General features: G+C 34.8%; 1 protein-coding gene across 2 annotated transcripts in view; it reads right to left on the reverse strand.

Annotated features, from left to right (window-relative positions):
* The window catches only part of EMC1 (ER membrane protein complex subunit 1), an 82,963-nt gene that overhangs the window by 16,049 nt on the left and 46,339 nt on the right, over positions 1–20,575 (reverse strand). The window contains exons 8-12 of one of the 2 annotated variants that reach the window (XM_081759618.1): positions 19,732–19,749; positions 13,491–13,666; positions 10,436–10,606; positions 6,586–6,870; positions 5,222–5,417 (exon numbers count right to left, since the gene is read on the reverse strand). In XM_081759618.1, coding sequence (XP_081615744.1) covers positions 5,222–5,417; positions 6,586–6,870; positions 10,436–10,606; positions 13,491–13,666; positions 19,732–19,749 — 846 coding nt within the window. The remainder of the gene's footprint in view (positions 1–5,221; positions 5,418–6,585; positions 6,871–10,435; positions 10,607–13,490; positions 13,667–19,731; positions 19,750–20,575) is intronic. The other variant, XM_081759619.1, reaches the window with a different exon arrangement.

Raw genomic sequence — 20,575 nt, forward strand, 5'->3', positions numbered from 1 at the left:
TATTTGTCGAGTGGTAAATATTTGGTCGATAGTTGATCGATTTTATCTAAATCCGCACTGATAATCTCCAATAATTTCATCCGCGTATGGGATCAATCTTGCTAATAGAATATTTGAGAGGATTTTATAGGATTGACAGAAGAGAAATGTCTCGATAATTATTACAGTCAGTTTTGTCGCCTTTCTTGTGAATCGGAAAAATGATTGATTCTTTCCACTCTTGTGGCAATTCTTCCTTGGTCCAGATAAGGAGAATGAGTCTGTGTATCTTGTTATACAATTTTTCGCCTCCAGCTAAAATTAACTCAGCCGGAATTTCGTCTACACCCGGAGATTTGTGTTTCTTTTATTTCTTTATTGCGGTTTCTACTTCTATTCGGTTGGGTTCTGGGATATACGGTTCTGCGGTGTGTAGTTCCCTTTCTCCACGCACACTAGATTTAGGCTGCGTGTTAAGCAATTCGTCAAAGATCTTTCCATCTATTTAAGATGCTATCTGTGTCAGTGAGAACTGTTCCGTCAGCTTTCTTTAATATATAGGCACGAGGTTGATAGCCTTTCTTAAATTTGTTGATCCCCTTACATGTCCCCAATGGTTTTATTTTTACTATTATCTACAAGTTCTTAAATTTTAGCTTTCAAAAGATCGCGTTTCTTTGTTCTAAAACTTTTAGAAGTTTCCTGCCTGATGTCTACGAAATTTTGTGTAGTTATTACATTCGGATTTTGTAGCCAATGTAACTGCCTGTTTTCTCTTCTCCGCTAGTTGAATGCATTCCTGGTTGAACCATGGCTTCCTCCTACGTATTTCCGCGTCCTAATTTTTCTTTTGCTGAAATTTTAATCCAAGTATCCTCCACACTAGTGCACTCCGAATCTTCTAAAACCGAAAATCTATTCGAAAGTTCAATTTGGTATTCCTCTCTTACCTGGCTCTCTTTTAATTTCTTTAAATTAAATCTCTACGTTTTCAGACACTGAATATTTCCTTTATTCAACGATAATCTCTCTCTTATTATCGCTGCTATCAAGTAGTTATCAGTGTCGTAATCAGCCCCTCTAAACGACCGAACATCAATTATACTAGATTGTCTTCTATCTACTAAAATGTGATCTATTTGATTGTGTTTTTCCGTCTGGTGAGGTCCAAGTATATGTATGAACGTCGCAGTGTGGAAATTTTGTACTCTTCACGATAAGGGTTTTGGTGAATGAAGTTCACGAGTCTAACATCGTTGCTTTCCTTTCCCTATGCAGAGTCGTTCTCTATAATCGGTTTGAAAATATCCTCTCGTCCTATCTTCGCATTGAAATTCCCTAATAGAATTTTCATATTGTATCGCGGGAGTTGGTCAAATATCCATTCCACTTCTTCGTACAAACTGTCTTTTATATCGTCATCCTTATCTTCTGTTGGGCATGTACATTTAAAACAATAATATCACACCATCGTCTCTTAAGAGTAATAAAAGAAAGAGTATCATTAAAAAATTCAACTCGCTTAATTGCTGATATTATTCATTTGTGAACGAAAAACCCTATCCCTAATTGGTGATTTTTATTTCCTTCCCCGTAAAAGAACGTAAAATTTCCGGAATTCACAGTTCCATTTCCTTTCCCTCCTGTATTTCTCTAACTCATTCGTTACTGATTTTAACGCAGTCTATTATTAACAAATTAATCATTATAAGAAATGCTAATGATAGTTAATGATAGAAGGAAGTCTATCATTAACAAATTCATCACGCTCAACTGCTGACTATTTGTTTGTGAACCAAAAAAAAAAAAAACCTATGTTTCTAGCTGGTAATTTGTATTTCTTTCCCCATAAACATAAAATAAAATTTCTAGTCTGCACCGTACGTTTTCCTCTCCATCTAGCTCCCAGAATTCCTATCAGGTACATCTTTTATTTCTGTAACTAACTCGTTAAGGATTTTAATTTACCTCACCTATAAAGACTTCTTATATTCCGTGTTCCAAATACATGAGAATATATATGTTCCATGTTTTATACTCTAGTTAACACATACTAAACAACATAACAAAGCTCAATTACGTACGTTTTCATTAACGTTACTACTAGTAGCACTCTTCTCTTATATATATTACGAGTGTTGAAAATGTTCCGACCACTCAGGATATTCTTCGAAATTTTTTCTTACTTTTTATCATAACATGTTCCCGAACAGAGATTACCTTGACCAAGGTATGTAATAATTACTACTCTTCCATGCCAGATCGCAATTTTAAGGTTACCAGGAGTAACTGAGCTTAACGCTTATTCAGCATTCTTTTTCCAAGAACAGGGAAGTAGTAAACGATTACAAGTGGTTTGTGCACCCGCCAGCCACACCTGATTCAAGTCCTGTGCTAGTTTGAAGCCCACGTTAATAGTAAGTCCAATCCTTTGTAACCTCGGTACTGCGTAAGAACGCAAAACACAAAAGCTAAAGAAACTTAAATTAATGTGCTCGACAGAACCATAACAGTGTGAAAGGAAAATAAAAGAAACTACGGCTAGTTACGGCTAAAATATTTTAATCTCGACTCCTTCTAAGGATAGTTGTGTTCACGTTGTAATATTTTTTTGTTATACGATCATAAGATTACAATACATGATAACTGGTTAGTTAGTTTCAAGTTTAACTTTCCTCTTCATCATGAAGGCTATGTAAGTAATATGTAGACCTACCGCTTAACAATGAATTCAAACACATGACCTTCACTTACAAACCAAACCCGCCTCTCTTGCGCCAACAGTTGTGTATGCTAACCATATAGCCACAACGAAACTCTTAATACAGATTTTACCGTCTTTAGTATATACATGTTTGATCGAGGTGTATTTCTTTTTATGCACCCAAAACTGAAACAGTGTCGTTAACACTATATTTAAATACAAGGGTTGGAACTTTAATAGTGGTTTCGAGGCGCTACATAACGGAATCAAATAATGTTCCTCGTACCTCAAGTTAGTTACATATCTACCTTACCTCAGTGCAAATCGACTCTCCCTTCGGACGTCACGCGCAATGGCAGTAGACAGAAAGAACAGAGCCTCTTGTAGTGGGCGGTCTATGTTACACTATTCAAGTTCCAATCCTCGTATATCGAACAAAAGACATATTTAAACATACTGGAAACCTAAATCTCTAGCTCTAAGTTACAATATCAGGTATACTGTGGTATATGCTGATGTAGTAACGACATCTGCTTTATCTCTGTTATACCACGTTTTGCTTGTCTTTTTGTATATTCAATTGCTGTCATGGTTCTATGTGGTATGTGTTGTCTGTTTCTTCTCAAAACAATCCCCTCTTACCTTCTGTCTGTATGACACTTACTGTTAGACTGCCATGGAAAAAGAGGAGGAAAAATAGCCATGACGTGAGAACAGTGGTGCTGTTAGTACTTAGTAGTTGATTCTTGTTAAAGATTATAATTTTTAAATTTCCCTCGATGTACCATTCCAGTATTTGCCTGGTGTGAATGAGGAACTCCAAAAAAAAAAAAAAAAAAAAAAAAACTCACTCAGGATGGCTGGCCTGAAAAGGCTGTTGCACCTTTCTGACCAAGTGTCTCCACTGGGAATCGAACCCGGGACAACTCGCACCAATAATGAGAGCGTTAGCGATTACGCTACTCGAGGTCATTCCAATATTGTTACTTATTAAGTATGTATGTAAGATATTCAAATTTTGAACAAAAGAGACTGGTAACTAAGCTCTATTCATATACGAATAACACCTGCAACTCAACTACATTCTTATGCGAGGTCGCTGATGACTAGGGTAAGTGCACCTACGCACTGAAATGTTGAACGCGTCAGATGTAACAATAACTACTCAAATAGTACAGTGAAATTGAAAGCGCTCTCTCTCTCTCTCTCTCTCTCTCTATATATATATATATATATATATATATATATATATATATATATATATAAAGCTAAATAATGACCTATGTATCAGGCCCTTACTGTTGGTTGCTGCTGTTTGGTTATTACATTTTTAAAGTATTTATTAAAAAGTGAGAAAGTTAGTTATATTTTTCATGATTTCGAATTAATCGTTGTTACAGACAAAGTTGTATTTTACAGAAATAATCACAAACTCTGGAATAACAATTTTACAACGGGATCACTACATTACCGGAACTGATATTAAAAATATCAAAAAACAAAATGTGAATTTAATATGTAAAAGTAAATTGTACAAGTATATATTTTTTTTACATTGTTACCGTATAGGAAAATAATTTTAAGAAGCACAGTGAAACTGACACACGTACTGAATAATAGGAAATTAAATTCCCGTTTCACATTTAGCAGATGAACCCTCTCTTAATGAATTATATGATAGAGATTATCTTCCTTTCCTTTTTTCCCTGTTCCTCTTTCTTCAAGTTTATCAGAACTCAACTTACCACACAACTGGCATACAGTAACAACTGCCATGTAAGCATACAGGAGCTTATAGTTTCACTCCAAGTGTGTGCGTATTTGTCGGTAACTTCTGGCCGAATCTGAATAAATTTAGTACGCAAATACTCCATGGCCAAATGAATAAACAAAATGTTATATTCTGTGGCTGGGCTTGGTACTTTATTTCAAGGTAACCACTACCTGGATTTGAACCAAGTATGTTCGTCAAAAAGCCTATGATCACGTGAATAAAACTGCTATTTTTGGTAGCCGGGTTCGTCTAGGGACACGCTAGGCTCGGCTCAACTTGCCTTGTATGTGGTACTTTATTTTTCGGCAACTACTGGCCGGATCTGAACGAAATTCGGTAAGCATGTGTCCCATCGCCTAGAAACTAAAGATCGCTACATTTAGTGGCTAGACTTGGCAATGGACAGGCTCGGATCGACAACAGAGGTTTCGTTCCACAGTGTCGAAGGCCGGGAGCTTCTAAGTTCGATTCACCACGGCTTGTTCTTTAGTTAATTCGTTATTCTGGTGAGTAACGAATTTCTGCTTCAAAGAGTAAACTCAATGATACAAATTATAAATAAATGTCTGAAGCCTAGCTAGTTAAGATCTGAGAAGTAAAAAATACAATGGAAAACTAATTATGCCTTATGAACTATATGGTAAAAAAATATCCTCCAGTTAGACTGAAAACTGGACTTAGATGTATGTCAATCCAGCAGTTTTTTTTTTTTTTTCTGAAATCTAATCATACTTTATTTGAATTTTTTAAAAGTAATTACTTACATTTTTGTACTGGGTCAAAGCCTTGAGTGATTACAGCTACCAAATTGGGATTCAGATATTTGTATAATACACTTCGGTCAGCCAGCACTCTCCCTTGTGAATGGACTCGTTCTACTAAACTTTTTCCAACAACAGATGTTATAGTTTGAGAGCCCAAGGACAAGTTCACTTCCCACACTGGTGTAGCACGAAGATTCTAAGAACAAGGGAATTCATGTTATTCACACTAGAATTACATTGCTTCAATTATTTTGTTACATTACGTCCCACAAAAAAGTAAATAATCTCCTATATACGTACGAATATCAAAATATATGGCTGGAACAAAATACAGTAATTCCGAAATGGACATTGAAAACAATTTACCAAAGAACAGCGAAAACATTATCACACTACATGCGTCATTAGACAGGAATCAGAAATAAGATGAAAAATAGATGTAAAGTTCGTGTTGCGTTCCACATTGCAACGCAGATATGTCTGGACAAAGAGAACTTTCGGTGGAAGGCTTTAAGGATGAAAAGGCAAACTAAAAGACAATAAAGAAAGATTTGCTTTCTGCTCCCATAAATAGGTCGACTGATTGATTAGGACTTAATAGGGGCGCCAAGAGCGAGGCTATTTGCTTTGTCAGAGTAACGACACAAGAATAAACAGCCAACTTAAAATAAAATAGCAAAAAAGTACACAACAACAGAAAGAAAAGGAAAAAAAATGATAAAGGGATCAGCAGATTCAAATATAGATTAATAGTCAGAAAGACATACAGCGAAGTGAAATTAAAAAACGATATAACATTAGAAAAAATAATACATAAAAACTAGAAACTCAGAAAATATTCATCCAATTAATTGCGCCAATACAAGTAAAACAATACTAACAAGATTAATGTCATCCGTCAAATTATGGCTACAATTATTCGCCAGTCCAAAGTGATTTTTGGTTTCTGAGTATTTGTGACAACAATACATTTTTACGACCACTTTACGATGATGTCTGCCAATGATCCGATAGTACTTTAATTTCACCTTTACAACATTGTATCTGACACTGAACCTACCTGAATTCAAGTTTCATTTTCATTTAATTATTATTTGCGCACATTATTTTCTACACCTCTCTTAGAACAAACACCTTTGCAATTTAAAAATACTATTTCATATCCTAAAACTAAGTAGTACTTTTCCTTTCTTTCTAGAAAATAGTAACTTTTAAAACAGTTACAATTACTTTCTCTTTTTGATCTTTAGAACATACCCTTTGATTCTCCGAGGGTTCTGAATTTTTAATTAGCATACAAAGAATAACCTATGCATACAACTAAATGAATAAATAAATGAACTTTTATCCAAGTGAAATCTTACTTTTTCAGTACTAAATGCCAATGAATATCCTTTTAAGATTCCTTTATCTGGATCAGCTGTAAACATAAACAATTTCGATGCATGAGCTGCAACTACGGATTTTGTTGATTCTGGATAAACATGAAGCTGATCATCAGTATCAAGCAATAAAATGCCTCGTAAAAACTGTTCATTGCTGTGGTAGAGCAATGTTGTTTGTTTCACTTTATATCCTAATCTTAAGATTCCATCCAATGGCTGTCCTGTTATGGGGTTGAATACAAATAGAATTCCTTCTCCTGTAATCTAAAGCAAATATAATTAATAAAGATTTAGTGGGCTTAAAAAAAAAAAAAATCTTCCACTATATTTTATTTCTCACTACCAAATACTGCACAAAGGTAAGATAATATACAAAAATAAATAAACGGATATAAATACAACATAATGTAAAATTAAACAATGTATATAACACAAGCAAAGCTCAACACTGTGCCAAAATTATTTATTCTTTAATGTTTTCTTTTTTTTCTTTTTTTTAAGACTAATTGTTTGTTATTTATATTCAAACTTTGGTCGCGTTCGTCAGAAATGGGGATAGATAGAAAGGTGTGCTTTGCGGCATAATGTTCACACACACACCAAGTTTTACTAGCCGTTTAACAGAGTTTAATGTGTGCGCCATCTGTAGCACCAGAATACTTTCAGCAAGATTTCAATTCCGGCCACGTTCGGCCTAGTATGTCCTTTGTAATGAGTTCAAGTGCTGCACCGATGAGAGGTCACGGTTCTTGCAGGTCCTGCACTTGGGTCTTGTAGACCACATCCTTCACAAAGTATCAAAGAAAACAAATCTAGTGAGGTGATGTCCGCAGACCTTGGGGGCCAGGCAATGAGTCCTTCTCGACCAAGTCACCGACCTGAAATGTCGCCCAAAGCCCTCCTAACGATCGCGGCCGAGTGAAGAGGGACATCGCTAAGCTACAGATGTTCGATCTGTGGAAGTACAAACTGTTCCAACATGTCCAGATAAAGAGTCGCGATTATTGACGCCTCTGCAAAGAAAAACGGTCCCACCACACGGTCATGAAGCAGATCACATGACACCTTTACGTGTCCGAAAGTTGCGCTGGACCTGGGTGGCAGATTTGGTCTCTATTCACCATTCCATTTTCGTCAATGCTTCACCTGCAAAGACAAAAACAAAAACAACAGAAATTAGAGAAGAGAGATTTGTTGGAAACACCTTACCTGTGTGTGAACATTGTGCAGCAAACTGCACCTTTCTATTTACCTCCATTTCTGACTTACGCGATCGAATTTGGAAAGGTTATTTTGGAACACCCTGTACTTATCAGCTAATAAACTGTACCTAAATAAATAATTCGCAACTTGTTACTATTCTACACTTTTAGTTATATTATAAAAAGAAAAAAATGAAATGAAATCTTCGTCCCACGGTTATGCCGGTTAGGCTAAATGAGACGGTGATGATGAGTAATGAATGAAATGGTAGAATGAAGAAAGTGGGAGGAAACGGGAGAACCCCGAGGAAACCCACGCACACGATGTTTGTCCACCACAAAGTTCACTTGGCGGATACTATAAAAAGAATTACAGTCAGATCACATATTAGACCATTAAGAAACTTTTCGGTCTATACTTTTTCAAAAAAACTATTCCAGAAGAACATTAAAAGAAAAAAGAAAAACTAACTATCTGAAAACAACCGCACTGTAAACGAAAGAAATCATAGCAGGAAAAAGACATAAGATATGCCAACAACGCTATGCAGATGACTAGAAAACCTGGGAAAAACATTCTTATCTAAGAAGCGGTCAAAGAATGAAGTCTTCTGTGCACCACTTCAACATTTCTGGGTCAATAATAATAATAATAATAATAATAATAGAAGAAGAAGAAGAAGAAGAATAGGAGGATATATATATATATATATATATATATATATATATATATATATATATATATATATATATGGGACATTCCATGTCAAATCAACAAGTCACCAGACTTGACCATCTCAGATTTGTGTACAAATTAGTGCACAGCTTTATGTGGGAGATGAAAAAAAAAAATCCAATATTACCCCTCTCCTCCTGAAACTGTCCCCATACAGGGTATTCAAAAATTTCAAAAAGGGCATTTTTTTAAATTACAGTGATTATTAAAAATTGTCATAAAATGCTTAATATGTTCACTAGAGACATGGAACAAACACCATTGGAAAGCTTAAAGATTGCTCTACAAGTTGTACTATATTCAAAAACCTGTATAATGAAAAATAACACTTCAAAAATTCAATTTAAAATTTGAATCTTGAATTTCGCACAGAAATGTCCCTATTAATTTGTTCAAAATTGTCCAGATTTTAATACCATATGTGTACTAAAACACCACAAAGTTGCATTTTGGCCACTCAATGGGATTCGATTCAAAATTCAACATAAATCAAACATTGCTAGATATTGACCATGTGAATATCTGGGTTCAGATCGATAATCATTTGCCTGTAGCTATTTACCTGCAGCATCAAAGGAATTTATATTCAACTTCATTTGTTTCTTAATGTATTCATTTGAATTTACACAATTATCCATCTTTCGAGATATTTAGACAGGTATTACGTTTCCAAGCATTACTCAATAGAGGTCATTATTCTTGTTAGTCAGTACGGATGTTTCTAAATTTATATTGGCTACATTGATACATGTTATTTTCATTCCATTGTTTCAGGATTGCTGTTACAGACATGAGGAAGTGCATCATTGAAATAGGAATATATATATATATTCACTAATTGTTTGTGCTGAAAGTGAGTGAATGATTGTGAAGAGTGCCACTGTTTCATAACATATTTGATACAAATATTGCGAAAGAGAGGGAAATATATATCTCCCTTTCATAATAACTTCTGTAACAGTAATCCTGAAACAAAGGAATGAAAATAACATGTACCAATGTAGCCAACATAAATTTAGAAATATCCATACTGACTAACAAGAATAATGACCTCTATTGAGTAATGTTCGGAAACGTAATACCTGCCTAAATAACTCGAAAGATGGACGGTCAATATCTAGCAATGTTTGATTTATGTTGAATTTTGAATCGGATTTTATTGAGTGCCCAAAATGAAACTTTGTGGTGTTGTAGTACACATATAGGACTACAATCTGGACAATTTTGAACAAATTCATAGGGTATTTCTGTGCGACATTCAAAATTCAAATTTTAATTTGAATTCTTGAAGTGTTATTTTTCATACACAGTTTTTTTTAATATAGTACAACTTGTAGAGTAATCTTTAAGCTTTCCAATGGTGTTTGTTCCATGTCTCTAGTGCACATATTAATTATTTTATGACAATTTTTAACTATCACTAACTGAAAAAATGCCCTTTTTTGAAATTTTTGAACACTCTGTATGGGGACACTTTCAGGAGGAGAGGGGTAATATTTGAGATTTTTTCATCTCCCACTGTAATAAAGCTATGCATCAATGTTTACAAAAATCTAAGATCGTCAGGTCTGATTTTGTCATTTCATTGGCTGATTTCACACGGAATGTCCCATATATATATATATATATATATATATATATATATATATATATATATGAAATTATTTCCAGAAATCCGATATTTTGTACTCTGTAAAGTATTCAACTACTTCTAACATAGCAGAAACAAAGAAAAACCAACATAAAGTGAACTCACCTTGCACCCACTGATGGAGAGTTCTTTTTATACCGAGTATGTACTAGAGCATATACTAGAAATTATAAAGAATCACCTATTCTTGTTCTCAATTGCATTCTTTATGATATATTTTTTATAAGACAAAATAAATACCTTGTGTTTCACTAACAATGCACACTGTGCTGGATACGGGTAATGACTAGATGTTCTTTGCACAAAAAGTAGAATTTGATCCTTTCCTGTTCCCTTAACAGAAAATGCTGCCACATCGTCCAATCTCTGTTGCCATATGATCCTCCCATCTCTATTATCTATTCCAAAAATCTGGAAGTAAAATGCATTTTCTTAAGTACTAATTATAGATATCGATCACTTCATTTCATTTACTTGCCTCCCTCATCGAACTGCTTTTTACTCATAATTTCTATTGTTCATTGTAGTATATTAGTAGTTAGGTACTAGTGCTATGGTTTCCGAAACCTTAAGTCTTATCGCCATAGAAACAAAACCTCGTCATTAATTCTTACCGTGTGACAAATCAATATTTTCTATTTATTGTTACCCACTTTGCTGAAGTCTAGATTTTTATTAGTCTTCTACTTTATTGGCATATTCAAAAGTCTCATTCGTGCAGACTATCCACCTAGAATTCTCTCGTACAGCGTACGTACTTCCTTCCCATGTCGAGGCTGACTGTCCCACCCATCTCAGAGGTCACTTTTATCCGTATGATATTTGATGACCAGTACATACTCTATAATCTTTGTTTATCCATTTACTCATCTTCTTTTGCTCTTAATAGTTTCTTTTAAAAAAATGTTTTTGAATATCTTCAGCTTCCATTCATTTGTGCGAGTTAAAGCCGAACTTGCAAGAATGATAACGGACAAAATTGATTTCACTCTTCTAAACTCTACTAAATTCTTCTAAACCAGTTGCGGCGATGATAGACTCTGAAGGAAACAATAGCATGGATTTTCTGCATTAGTCTACTTTTAATTTTCTAACATCTTATTTGTCCCCCAAGTTATTTTTTTCATTTCGTTTATTATTATTATTGACTACTACATTCCCTTGTTTTCGTAATTAATGTATTGAACTCTCGCGATGTATCTTTATGTTCTATATGATATATTTTCACAAGATTCCAATATTCTAAAAATGCTAGAATCAAATACATATTATATATTTTAGTATTATTTTAACAAAAGAGACACTGACCAAAGCTTAAAACTTTACTTTATTTTAAATTATAATTTGTAACTGTTTCGGATATCTAGCATATCCTTCTTCAGACACGATCGAAATTAATGAAAATACAGACATATATATAAATGTGTCTGAAGAAGGATATGCTAGATATCCGAAACAGTTACAAATTATAATTTAAAATAAAGTAAAGTTTTAAGCTTTGGTCAGTGTCTCTTTTGTTAAAACAATTAATCCAAAGCCATGAATAGTCTTACTATTTAGTATTATGTTATAATAATTATATTTATTACATTTTACGAATATTTATTACACATTTATGAATTTTATAGGACTTCATTGAGCTACATATTAGATAATTATTACTAGATATAAATTGGGAATGTGACGGTACGATTCGTCGACTAATCACAGATATTAAACAAGCGCATGATTAAGCTAAAAAACACAACATTTTTGAATAATTTAATATTTCCAAGAAGAATGTACGGTCTGCGAAGGTAAAATTAACTTAGTTTTAGAAAATACGATTATGATTATAAAATAGTAATAGAGTATTGACTTAAATACTTTAAACCACTTGCCTTTATATGCTAGTGATGTCAACATGCTAGGATAAGAGGTGAGTGCAAAAGAACGCAAATATATTTCTGACAATGTACAATCTTTTCATTTTGTTTCTCTGCAGTGATCTGAGTAAATGAAGCTACAATATAATTACACAAATAAAAATTCGCACAATATAATTACTAGTTGCCATACACAGATAGTTGTGCAAATAGCAAAAACACATAGAATTGAAAACACGTCAAATGTCTGAGTGGGCAACAGTAAGGTGGCAACCGCAGCGCTGGGCTAACTCTCCACTATGTGAAAAGCAGTAGAACACCAGCAAGCAGTTAGTGAACCGAGCAGACAGTGATAGTGTAAAATCGGTGACTTCTCTGATTTCCGAATTGGACAAATTGTTAGCGCACAATTACGTGATGCCAATCATGATGAAAGTGGCGTGTTGCGTGTGTTATGAGGTATAGTGCCCAATGTGATGAGGCCTACAAAACTCAAGGCAAAATCACATCGACGATGACGAACAGTGGTCGTAAAGGAAACAATTAATGACATGTCTCACCGAGTATTAAAACTGATTATCATTAAGAATAATCATACGATTGAAGTGCAGGTGACGGAAGAACTTCAGCAGCACTTCCTACAGCGTGGTCATCACTGTCCGCCTCAAGTTGCATGACATGACTATATGGGGTCAGGTTGTACGGTTGAAACCACTGTAAGGACCATAACGCTTTAGTATGACGTCGATGGTGGCGTGATCCTGCAACATGGACCTCTGGTGAGGAGAAAAATTGTGATATGGTCGGATGAATCATCTTTAACCTTATTTCAAACCACAGGCCTTTATGTGTGTAGAAGATAGCCAAAGAAGCTCCACAGTGTCTATGTCCAACGGTGAAACATGGTAGCAGCTCTGTGATGCTGTGGACCGCAATATCCTGCTTTTCAGTAGGTCTTGTGTTGAAGCTTACTAGTCGCGTTGCTCTCCTTGATTATGTCGGTATTTTTGGGGACCATGTACATCTTACGTTCCAATTATTTCCGAACAATAACGCCATATTCCAGGATGATAATGCGCCAATTCTCACTGCTGGACCTTTTGCGGCGCCGTTTGATGAACATCGGGATGAAATTCTACACCATCCTTAGTCCGCCAAATCTCGTATCTGAACATAATTCATCATCTGTTGTCCCGTTTTCGAGACGAATCCGACGCAATTTCCGCCTTTATCCTTTCTTACGAACTGGGTAATACACTTGCTACTATTCACGACCTCTATGACCGCATTTCATGTCGCATCAGAGCTGTTCTGAGGGCAAAAAGTAGTCCACCGCCATAGTAATCTAGTACGTTGCACTTTTTTCAGGTGTTTCTATACTTTGATTACCAACTGTATCTATATTACAATTTTTTTGCTTGTTAATTTACCTTGCCAGCAACAGTGGCAGCAACTATCATCTTGTGCAATCCAAATTCGTCTCGTATTAGTCCAGCTCTTTGACTAGCAGAAGGTGGTTCTCCAAATCCAAGTACAGTCAAAAGCAAAGAGCGTATTTGAAGCAATTGTGTACTAATACGTCGCAAAAATGGTCCCAGAATTCCAGCTGAAAGAACATATACAATGAATAATCATGTTAACACAATTGCACTTTATAAAACTACATAAATGTATAATAAAACCCGTTTTAGAATAGCTTCTAGAATATTTAAAATTATGCTCCAAAACAAACTTTACAAATTTACAATTCCAATACATAACACAAAGATATCACTGATTTCATGATAGTAAAATAATGGATTTTGATAATGGTGAAGTATACCCTTAAAGAAGACAATTCATTTAATAATAATAAAAAATACCATATTCGAAGATTTACTATCCTATAAAGACTTACTATCTTATATTAGTTTGAAATACACAATATAATAAAATAAATTGATACGACGGCCCGTGTAACGTGGGTTCCTGTCACCACGATATGGCAGGTTCTCAGGTTGAGAATCGAAACAGAGGTTAGCTTCGAATATACGTATATGGAATAAGGAGTTGCGAACAGACGACAATGAGAGGTAATTTAGCTTGGATATTTGGCGTGAGGCTAACAATCTCATTCTGTCTATTATATATATATATCAGAAACATTACAAAAGCTTCAGACCAGGACTGATAACTCTGCCACGACTTCAGTAAAATGGACATGCGATTTCGAACACGGAAATATAAGAAGGCATTAAATCCGTATCAAATAATTTAGAGAAATATGCAATGGATCTGATGGAAAGTTACATGCGAAGGAAAGGGAATGGTGCAGACCCGATATTTTACGTATTTTATGAGGAGGGAAATAAAAATCACCAACTAGGAACAAGGTTTTTCGATCAAAAACAAATAATATCAGCAATTAAAAGTGTTGAATTTGTTAATGATGGACTCTCTTTTATTACTCTTCAAGGTTGGTGGTGCAATATTATTGTTCTAAATGTACACGCCCAAACATAAGATAAGGATAATAATATAAAGGAAATTTTTATGAAGAAGTAGAGAGTGTATTTGACAAACTCCCACGATACCATATGAAAATTATATTAGGGATTTCAATGTGAAGGTAGGACGAGAGGATATTTTCAAATAAGTTATAAGGAACAAAAGTCTGCATGAGGAAAAGTAATGACAATGACTCGTGAACTATGCAACATTAAAAATCCTTGTCGTGAACAGCGCAAAATTCCTATATCGTGACATTCATAAATATACTTGGACCTCATAGATAAAAAAAAAAAAAAAAAAAAAAAAAACACATGATTAAACTGATCACATTTTAGTAGTTGAGTTGAATTGAGTTTAACGTCCCGTTCAGCAGCGAGGCTATATGAGACGTGGACCTACTGATTAATGTGCAATCCGAACCACATGAGCTCCCACCGGGAATCGAACCCGGGTCTCCCACGCCAAAACACATTTTAGTAGATAGAAGGACAGTTTAGCATCATTGATGTTGGGTCGTTTCTGGATCATTCCGCGGAAAGAGAAACCATATCACTAGAATTCATTTTTATTTCAGAAACTTGATGTTTACTTATTTCGTTAGTACTTGAGTTAGCGTTTCGGTAACAAGCTTAATTATTGACTGGCAATATCGTTTGAAGTGTAATCCCGCCTTTTAAACCAAGATGGCGTCCGCATATTGGACTTACTGAAAATTTTGTCCACGAGAAATCTGATTTAGCAAGGTGAGGTTTCACTGCATTTGTGTGAAAATTTGTTCTGTGTTCACTTTGTAATATACTCTTACGAGCAGGCACATATTTCTTACCTCGAAAAGACATACAATTAAGTCATTCTTCCATTTAAAATACCAATGTGCGGTTTGTTCCGTTCCGTCATAAATTATTAAAAATTTCAAACAGTTTTGAAAGTATTTATATTTGGAACACAATATAACATACAGTAAGCCACCATGAATGGACAAGTTTCACGAGGTATTTCACTTGTGGTGCATGTCTTTAAAACAGCCACAATTATGAACTGAAAATATGTCTTATTCCGTCACGGAAATGACGGAAATGTCTAACACATCGCAATTCGGATTGGTATTCTCATGAAAAACCCAGTATCGGAAGATAAGGACACTGCAACCTGATGCCGCATCAAAGTTGTCTATACCGTTGTAACGAAAATGTTAACTTACTTCTTACTTCTGGGTGTACTTTCTCGCTATTCTAAAGACTTTCCGCTAAATCGTCGGAATTAATAACAAATATTGTCTGTAGTGACAAGAACGAATCTTGTATGACCGACAAATGTAAGACGTGTGGAGCTCATACTTTTCAGTGCAAATACAACAATCTTGTTGATGACATATCGGAAATAACTTGGTTTGTATGGAAAGTAACAAAAGGGAAAATTACTACAGTCATGAAAGAAGTACGCCTAAGTAAGCTAAGTGAAGCTTTCGAGAATCTAGTAAGCAAAATACCTTTTCTTTGATCCACTGTTTCCTAATAGATGCAGAACAGATACTCCTTGGAGGGAAAAAAAATACAGGTAATGGGGAACAGATTGTTCTACAAATTGATTTCATACAAAACTATAGTGCTCGACATCAAGACGAAATTCAGGCTGCATACTGGGAAACCCAACAAGTTACCATATTTACTGCTGTAGGATGGATTTCTCCAAAACTTATTCCAAGTTACGCCGTTGTAAGTGAGAAACTGACCCATGATAAGTATGCTGTTAGTGCTTTCCTGAAGGTGTTATTAGGATTAATTAAAGAATGATGTTCATCAGTAAAGAGCATTAATATTTTCTCTGATGGAACAGTCAGCCAGTTTAAACAGCGGTTCACTTTGTATAAAATGACACTTCTTCAGAAGCAGTTTCAAGTTGCTCTGACGTGGAATTTCTTGGCTACTAGTCATGGAAAGGGAATTGTAGATGGAGAATTAAAACGTCTTGTGTGGCACGCAGTGTTAGGTAGTAAATTTAATGTCGATGACGCGCAAACATTTTATGCGTGTGCATCTGCAGTCTCAAAATCAACGACAGTTTTGTTGTGTCCGAGGGGAAAAGTGCTTAAGTCGAAACAAGAATTTGGCATCTGCTTGCAGGACATCTAGGCAATTCCAGACACATACTCAGTCCACTATGTTGAAGGAGTGTCACCATATATAGTGTGTAATAAGACAAATTCGCTTTCTGAAGTTAAACATAACTTAAAGTTCAAGATTTCTGAAACTTCGATGCTGATGAATCCATTGATTGTACAGGACCACGGCTTTAAGTAGGGACATTTGTTGTTGTTCAAGTCACTGGTAAGGAGTCTGTTAAACAATTCATGGAACAAATTGTTTCAATGGGTGCAGCAGAAAGCGAGGTGTCATTCGTGAAAAATAACTACCGGTACTGGAAATTCGAAGTTCGTTTTTAAAGGAAACGATACTTTTTGGATACCAAACACATATATTTTAAAGCCGACCCCTGACATCGACGGTCGTGAAAGATATTTTTTCCCATGAAATAGATGTAACATCCATAGAATATTTTTTTCAATTATGTACATCAGTATTCGGCTTTGTATTAATTGTCAGTCTTTCAGTTCATATACTATAGTTTCATCCTAGTATATTATATACAACTTATTCTATATATAACATTGTATATTATAGTTTCATTTGATATTAGTATATTAGTAAAAAACACATTTCAAATAAATGAATTGTCTCGTATTTTATTAAGTTCTCATAGGTGTCCCTTTCCGTCACGAATATAATTCACGGTGTTACCCAAACTAATCAGTTATCAGTACTGAAGCCGCACTATTTTGAAGGAAGTAACTAGTACTGTAATCGATAAGATTATGGGAAATACTGCTTCGGTTATTTTACAGAAATGTCAACCTAAGTCCCCTTATCTGAAACTGCTTTAATGTTCCGTGTCCCGTTCCGTCACAAGCACTTAAATTTATCTCTAGGCATTAGTGTGCATTCCATTACATATATTCTGGCATAGAAATATAAAATACAATTCCCCTTTTTTATTTCAAAAGTAGTCAGGGATTTACGTTACTCACTGTTGGTAGTACCAAGCAAACGACGTCGTGAAAATGTATTCAAATGTCCCGTTCCGTCACATGGCCCATCTATATATATATATATACGTAGAGAGAGAGATTATCGTTGAAAAAAAAGGAAATCTTTAGTATCTGAAAACGGGGAGGTTTAATTTAAGGAAACTAGAGGAGGGAGTACATGTCAGGCGAGAAGGGAATACCAGACTGAAGTGTTGATAAGGGTCGTTCAAGTTTGACCGGGACTTTTTATTTCTTCAGAGGAAACAGATAGAACAAGAAGCACTAAACTATCTCAGCTTTTCAAAGTATTCTCCGTGCGCGTCGAGGCACCGTTGCCTTCGTTGTGGCAGCTCCCTGATTCCTTTGGCGTAGAAAGAACTTGGTTGTTGTCGTAGCCACTGGAGGACACCGTTCCGCAGTGCTTCATCTGTCGTAAATTTCTTCCCTCCCAGATCATCTTTAAGGGTTGCAAACAAATGATAATCACTGGAGGCTAAATCTGGACTGTAGGGGGGATAGAGCAGAAGTTCCCAGCGCATTTCGGCCAGGGTTGTCACATTGGCCGTGTGAGGGCGGGAATTGTCATGGAGAAGAATGACATTTCCAGACAACATCCAAAGTCTTTTCTTGCGAATGGACTTTCGTACAGCACCACTGAACAATGTGAGTAATTCTGGGCATTAATTATGCTCCCTTTGTCCAGAAAATCCACATGGATAACACCCTTGGGCGAATGTGTCAATGCGCTTCATTTGTCACCAGCTCCCGTCTTTCGCGAAACTGTTCACACCATTCGTACACTCTACTCCCTGACATCGTTTGTTCACCATACTGTGCTTGCAATCTTTAAAATCTCAGCTGGTTTAACTTTCTGCTTCACAAGAAATTTGATTACATACCGTTGCTCCATAGTCACAGGCACACTGCTTGCCGCCATATTCACTGCAACTGCTGTGCATGGGCCAAATACGTCAAGCCGGGCGCTAGTTACGCGAGAAGGAATACATTACATCACCCGCAAGTTTCATGATCCGGCTATTCGTCGATTTTTTACGTACGAAAATCCCGGTCATCCTTGAACGACCCTTGTAAATCTTCGGTTTTAGAAAGTTTGGAATGTACTAATGTTAAGGATACTTCGATTAAAATTAGGGATAGCATTAAAATTTCAGTAAAAGAAAAATTAAGGCGCGCGGATTTCGGTAAGATTCAACTTCCCGGTTCCATTCGCCATAGAGTTAATTAGAGAGATGTTACGGAAAGTGTATACTAGTATATGAAAACAATATTAATGAAACAAATTAACGCAGATTTATTTACCACAAAATGGTGATCTAAACACCACACTATGAAATTAAATATTAATTCTCATATAACTGCACTTCGAACAATTGGTTATATAATGGTACAAAAACAGTCAGCAATTCTTTAGGGAAAACTCACTCACGTTGGTTTGGTTTCCAAATATACCTTCTCTTGGATATTAAAATAACCACATATACTAAGAAAGCAACCAAAGTAACTGTCGTATATGCATGCATGTACACACAAACACATACAAATTTCGTCATTATTCTACGATGTCTTTGATTCTCGATAATTGTTTCCGCTTCGAGTAGTGCAAAACTACGTAAGCATTAGTTACAGAGGATGTACTAATGTTAACGTCACGTCTCGAAAAGAGAACACAACAAAATTGATAATTTTTATACATCCTGTATGTACTGTTTCTTTCTCGTCTTTTCTCCTACTATAATATTTATCTGTATTGAATCAAAACAATATATACTATTTCCCTATATTTCATTGTTTACATGAGTCCTCAGAACAAGACCTCCATTTTATTATGTATTCATTTAATTTTTCACAGACAACTTCTACTACATTTTTCAATTGATTACACCGCAACTGTTTACATACCAACAGCTTAATTGCACGTCATTCAGTGTTTTAATATAATAACAACACTTAACAACATGATCATTTGATATAAACATCCACAATACATGCATTAAATGCTAATATCACAACAATAAATCAATAGAAGAAAAGAGAAAAACAACAAACACACATTTAACGTCTAGCTGAATACTTACATGACATTCCTATATCCACTGTTACGAATGCACATTGCAGATAAAAAGAATTATTAACATAAATGTAGATTTGTTAACACACAAATTATATATATATATATATATATATATATATATATATATATATATATAATACATATTCATTTAGTCAGACACTGAAGAAACTGAATACAAAAACAAGAAGGAAAAATTCGAAATAATCTTGAACTCATTTTACCCTTTAATTTTAACTATTACAATTCAAGCCTTTAGAAAACAATTCGCGCATGACTGACTATACGCATATTTAAAGCTGTAAACAACTCATCATAAAACAGAATTACCACCACCCATACACAAAATAATGTTAACTTTCTTTATATAACAACCTAATACATTTTTATACTATTATATAAAGACATTTTCATATGTCAAAACATTGGAATAGGTAAGTTATCTTCCTTGTGCCTTCACACAATAAATCTCAACACTTCTTTTCAATCATAAAAGTCGGTCAATTATTGCATCAAGTAAATTCGACAGGAATGAATATAAAGTCAATCTGATTACAACTTAATAAAAATTAATATCTTATTGCATCCCTAGTATGTGTAAAAATAAATAAATAAATAAATAAATAAATAAATAAATTTAGTCTAATATATTCGTTCAGAATCTTTGGAACTAATAATACAACAAAAATCTTTACCCCTTTTAAAGATAAGTAAAAAATGAATTGGTGTCAGGCAGACTTGCCTGTCTACTTCAAAACAAAGAACGGTTAAACGTTTCAAAATATCAGTAGTGCAATTCCGAGTGTTTATTTATTTTTTTTCGTTAGAATTTCTACTAGAAATTTGTCAAT

The sequence above is a fragment of the Thermobia domestica genome, chromosome 5, assembly GCF_964235325.1.
Source record: "Thermobia domestica chromosome 5, izTheDome1.hap1.1, whole genome shotgun sequence".
Classification (NCBI taxonomy): Eukaryota; Metazoa; Arthropoda; class Insecta; order Zygentoma; family Lepismatidae; genus Thermobia; species Thermobia domestica.